Consider the following 6,000-nt stretch of genomic DNA (forward strand, 5'->3'; position numbering starts at 1 on the left):
GACAAATTGTGTGGTAAGTTGTTCTATTTCTGTCCATTGGGGTGGACGTTATTTAAATCATTATGCTTATGCATTGGCATGTATATATGCCAAAATATTATTATTAAAAAAAAAAATCTTACACGCCCTTTCTGACCACTCTATTGAGGTAGGTAAAAAGACGATACGTGGACTCCAACTCCCATGAGCCTCTCGTGTCAGGCGATCGTGCGCTCTCGCTTCACGCCAATCACGTGAAACAACGGATCATTTCCATTCCATTCACTCTACTGAGGAGGACGAAGCAACGACATGTGGAACTCCAACTTCCATGAGTCTCGTTTGTCACGTGACCGAGCATGCCCGTGTCACATTAATCACGTAATCAGGTGCACGCCAACTTGTTCTCTATCGTCCTGTCCTCTATACCGGAGTCTCCAGAGGTCCTGCATCATTGGGAGACGGCTGATTACTAGGTGCAAAAGGAGCGTGTAACTTTTGATGACGTGAGTAAACATCGATCTCTCTTCACCATGGGCACTTCCACCAATCTATTTGTAAATGTGTTAATTCTTAGGCTTTCTCTTCCCTTTTGTAGTGTGTGACTACAAGGCCGCCATCATCGTACTCCTCCATGAGGTGCTCCCTAGTTTAGCTAAGGGTATGTGAATGGATTTTGTGTGATAAAGCCACTCATGCTTTGGTGTGATCACTGTCAACATGTTTTGCACACTGTTGCGCAGTGATGCATGGAACGTTCACCTAAACTGTTCCACATTAATGATTTCATCTAATGATAGTAGAATGCTAATCAGCCGATTAGTGCATGCAGCATGAATTTTCTCATCTGATTGAACATCACCCTATTTCCAGAGAATTTGTCTCCTAAGATTTTATTTTGTGTTAATTTCTGTTTGTCATTTGATTTCTTGTTTTTTAAAATGTATATGTTGCAACTGGACCTCCAATAAGAAACGCTGAAGAAGTGTGTCTACATTTATACAGAATATGCAAACAATTACCATTGGTTATTTTGTGTGTATGCTTGATGCATGGTACATGTGTGTATAAAATATGAGATAGAGAGTAAGGATCCTTGGTCCTGAAGAAAGCTGCAGATCCTGGACGGGGCATTGGCTGTGTTAACCCACAGATGTAGGAGTAATCCTAAATAATTTAGTAGGTACTTCCTGTTTGGGGGTGCCCAATATTTGTTTCCTCATTTGTCTTTGGATCCCAACCCCTCATCTATTTGGGCTCTCTGGAAACTAACAGGTGAGCCAGCATGTGCTAGAATGTTTTCTGGCGAGCAAGGCTGGACAATGATGAAGCATGACACTGGGGGTGTGTGAGCCCATACCTTTCAATATTTGAATTGAATTGACTCCCAGAGTAATAGGGTTATTGAAAGTCTTGGATCCTTTAGTGATTAACAGAAACTAACACACAACCTAAGCTCTTCTGTAAATAGATAAATTGTACACTCTTTGGCCTGACCTTGTCTCATTCTCTTTGCTGTGTTATGTAGTGAAGAGGAAGGATACAAATGTAGACTGCCCAATTTTATCCTCTAGCTCCCCCCCGACCGCTACATTTGTGTGGTGTCATATTTTTAGCATAATCAGATTTAATCTGTTCAATTGGTTTGAGACAATGATGGTCAAAGGAGTCACCTGTTCTCTTCCTAATTGCCATCTATGGTATGATCCAGCAGTTAGTACTGAGGTGAAAAGTCAAGATTGTTAATGAACGGAGTAATAAGGGAGCAAATCATCATCAGCCCCCTCTTGGTGGCCACTTTATACCAAGTCTCCCAAAAAGTTCTGGGAACTGGTAGGGGTACAGACCCCATGTTCTGTGTTTCATAGGTAGCCAGTGGATCTTCCAGATGTGACTGACTGCCAGACCGTTCCATTCTATGAAGTATCTGATCTGGGCTGCTATGTAATAGTCAGATTTGGGTCTCCATCCTCCAACTTCTGGCTGTCTATAGGGAATGAATCTGCCACTCTTGGCTTTTTTGCTGCCCTGAAGAAGGTCTCAATAATTTTCTGTAATTTTGACAGTGTGTCCTGCATTAAGAATAGGATTCTAGGAAGGCTGGAGATTTTTAGTGCTGCCAGTCTGCATGTCCATGACAGGCCACTCCACTGGACCCTCCAAAGGCGGTTTCTATAACTCATTTGCAATCTTTTGTCATAGCAGGCTGCAATCTTGATGCCCAGGTATTAGATATCATGTGTTGCCTATTGGAGAGGGAACCAATTCCGAATCTCCTTTTTGTGCCGGGAGGGATATTGGTATTCATGATTTGAGTTTTCCGAATATTTATTTTAAAGCCTGAAATGCTTCTAAACAGGTCCAATTCGCAAATCACCGTCCGGAATGAGTGGGTCTGGACGGTTACTGCCAGGAGAACGTCATCCACGTAAAGGCAGATCTTATTTATATCCTGCCCTATTTTAACACCTCCTATATCAGGATTCGCCTTCACCCTTTGAGCCATGGGTTCCATGTACAGCTGGAAGGTTTCCGCCTCTCCCCCCTGCTTAGGCCCAAGCTTTGTCACGATACAGCCGAGTGCCTTCCTCCACTACTGATCGATGGCTGGATAGATGGATGACGGAACCATGCATGCTATTATGCATAAATATATATATATATACTGGACATTCACCCGGGATGCAGTGGGAATGCATTCTGGGTCTTGTGGTTTGCCGATGCAGCCACAGTGGTTGGTCACGGTATTTCAACTCACCTGGACTGCACCAATGGGACAAACGATATGAATTATTTAAAAGCTGACTGGCTGTAAGGGCCAATGTTGCAGCAGGCATTTGAGAAAGGCATTACGTCCGAAACGCGTCATGCCATGCTGGAATAAAGTTCTTACCTTCATATCCCGCTGTGTTTCCTCTGGTTCTTCGTATCGTAGGAACCCTTCTGGCACATTGTGCGCGCAAGCCCCGAGCGCGCTGGAGGAAACCCGCCTTCCAAGAGGCCAGAGACATTAAGGGCAGCTACGGCAAAAAAAAAAAAAAAATTCTTCCAAGGTATTGATAATCCCTGGCACACCGCATCCACCAGCAGGGCTCTGCTGCAGACTGCAGCCCGTGATTTCACGGAGGTTTTCGGATTATTCAAACCGTGACTACAGGGCAACTTGCAAATGGACCTATGCGGTTGAGGTGTAAGGCGGGACCCAGATGGGAACTTTATTTCATCAGCAACTGGGTCGCCATTCAGCTTTAGCACGTTTAAATATCCAGGACTCGGCACGAGCTGCGTAAAGTGTGCGCGCGGTGCGCGAAGCGCACCGTGTGCCCACCGCGCGCGCACCGTGCGCAAAGCGCACCGTGCGCGCGCCGTGAAAAAGTTTTGTTTAAAAAAATATATTAATAAATACATAACTTAGCATTTAAAAAACCATACAAATTCACTGAAAAAACCATAGGTTTCACACACGTTATAGTTAGGAATTAGCATTTAAAAAACCTTGCAAATTCACTTAAAAAACCATAGGTTTCACACATGTTATAGTTAGCTGGGCATTTCCCTCGTAAAAAACCAATGAAATTCCCCCGTTATAGTTAGTGCAGGCAACTATAACTCACGCGACCGCAATCCTCTGCTGATGACGTCAGATATTACATCACTGATGACATATGTGTCTTTCTGAAAAAAAAAAAAATTAATATATGTATAGCTAAAGATGAATGGAAGAAGACATGGGTAAATAAGTGTCTAAATACAGTGATGTAATATCTGACGGGGGAATTTCATTGGTTTTTTACGAGGGAAATGCCCAGCTAACTATAACATGTGTGAAACCTATGGTTTTTTAAGTGAATATATATATATATATATATATATATATATATATATATATATATATATTCTTTTATTTTTTTATTTTTCACTGAAAAAAACAAAGGTTACAGGAATGTTATAGTTAAATCAGTGAAATTCAGCAGTTATAGGTGAAAATCTTGGCCAACCGTAAGGATTTTAATGAACGTCGCTACAATATCCCCAGGAAACATTGGGAGGCTCTGAAATCTTTGGAGAAAGACGTAACCATTGAAATTAAACCTTCAGATAAAGGGGGAAACATGGTGGTTTTTAACAAAGAGCAGTAACAGGATGAAGCGATGCGGCAACTTAACGACAAAGACTGTTATTTGCCAATATCCAGAGCAATTTATCTTGAAAGTATTGACAAATACCACAATCTTTTACAAATCTGGAAAGCAGATGGTCTGCTATATCAAGACGAATTTCTATTCCTGAAATGTGAGGCACCCACGATTCCAACTTTTTACCATCTTCCTAAGGTGCATAAAAGTACAACCAATCCCCCCGGGAGACCCATAGTGGCGTCCATTAATAGTCTATTGGAAAATACATCCACCTACATAGACCTATTTCTGGCCCCACTAGTTAAAGACTTGGCCTCCTACATCAAGGACACACAAGACTTCCTAAGATTGATTGAAGGTACTGCCTGGGACGCTGATATGCTACTCATAACTCTGGACATCACCAGTCTATATACCTGCATTGATCACAAGAATGGCGTCATTGCTATAGATTGGTTCCTGAACAAAAGACCTATGAAATATTACCAACATAACAAAATGCTGATACAAATGATTACTTTCTGTCTTACCAACAACATTTTCACTTTTGCAGGAAAGTTGTATCGACAACTGCGAGGGACCGCGATGGGAACGTGCTTCGCCCCCAGCTACGCGAATCTCTTCGTGGGCTGGTGGGAGAAGCACGTGGCCTGGGGCGAGGCAAATGAATGCTGGGTGGAAAAGATCGCTCTTTGGGCACGATACATAGACGATCTTTTTATAATTTGGCGTGGCAGCCGTACCTCGGCTGAGGAATTTGTGGCTTCCCTTAACATAAATGACCTCAACCTTAGATTCACGGGGGAAATCAGTGACAAATCAGTCACATACCTGGATCTAGAGGTTTACGTAGATAATGGTACACTGTCTACCAAAGTCTTCAGGAAGCCCACAGCAGGCAACACTGTCCTGCATGCTGACAGCCACCACCCACGCAGTACCATAAAGAACATACCATTTGGGGAATTCATACGCCTCAAAAGGAATTGCTCCAAAGCACAGGACTATGCCCAGGTAAAAACAGAAGCCACCAAAAGATTCAGGGAAAGAGGCTATAACAACGCAGACCTCTCCATAGCTGAAACTAAAGTCAAAGAGATTGACAGAAAAGATCTATTAATTGCTAAAAAAGCTACTGAATCGAATGAAGGTCAGGCCAGGATGATAACCAATTTTAATGAAAAATCTAGCCAGATCATGCAGATCTTCAAGAGAAATTGGCACATCTTACAAACAGACAACATCCTTAAAAAAAGTTGCCTGCACGCCCAGTAATCACTTACAAGCGTAGCCTATCAATTGGCGACTACCTTGTCCATAGTCACTTTGATCCGGTCCCCAAAGTCAAAAACAGAATAGGCCTTACGGGATTTTATCCCTGTAACCACTGCAAAGCCTGCAAATTTAGCGAGAAAACAACAACATACTCAGGCAGACCCAATGACCCCAGACCTGTACGCAAGATGAAACTTTTCCACAACTGCAATTCAGACTTTACTGTCTACTGCCTTACTTGCCCATGTGCCAAAAGATACATAGGAAGCACTATACATCCTACTAAAAAACGTATTTTGGAGCACATGCGGGCAATTACGAATAAAGATCCAGCATATCCGGTTGCTCGACACTTTGAACAATACCATCAGAGCAACCGTGATCTTTTAAAATTCTATTGTCTGGATCAAGTGGGCAAGTCGGAGAGGGGTGGCGACAGAATACGAAAACTTCGTATCCTAGAGTCAACCTACATAATAGATCTCCAAACAAAGGCCCCAATAGGGCTTAACAATGATGAGGAATTATGGTTAAACAAAATAAGAACTACGACTGACTACTAGTTTAGCACTTCATATCCCAAAGTCTCACAATTAGTATTTGGATC

The 6,000-nt window shown here is 42.5% G+C and overlaps 1 protein-coding gene across 1 annotated transcript in view; it reads left to right on the forward strand.

The window, feature by feature from the left end:
- The window catches only part of LOC146785911 (coiled-coil domain-containing protein 150-like), a 184,200-nt gene extending 178,807 nt beyond the window's left edge, over positions 1 to 5,393 (forward strand). Inside the window, exon 19 of the mRNA XM_085633121.1 lies at positions 4,913 to 5,393. Within this exon, the coding sequence (XP_085489247.1) occupies positions 4,913 to 5,393 (481 nt within the window). The remainder of the gene's footprint in view (positions 1 to 4,912) is intronic.
- The last annotated feature ends 607 nt before the right edge of the window (positions 5,394 to 6,000 follow it).

The sequence above is a fragment of the Triturus cristatus genome, chromosome 11 (assembly GCF_964204655.1).
Source record: "Triturus cristatus chromosome 11, aTriCri1.1, whole genome shotgun sequence".
NCBI classification, from domain to species: Eukaryota; Metazoa; Chordata; class Amphibia; order Caudata; family Salamandridae; genus Triturus; species Triturus cristatus.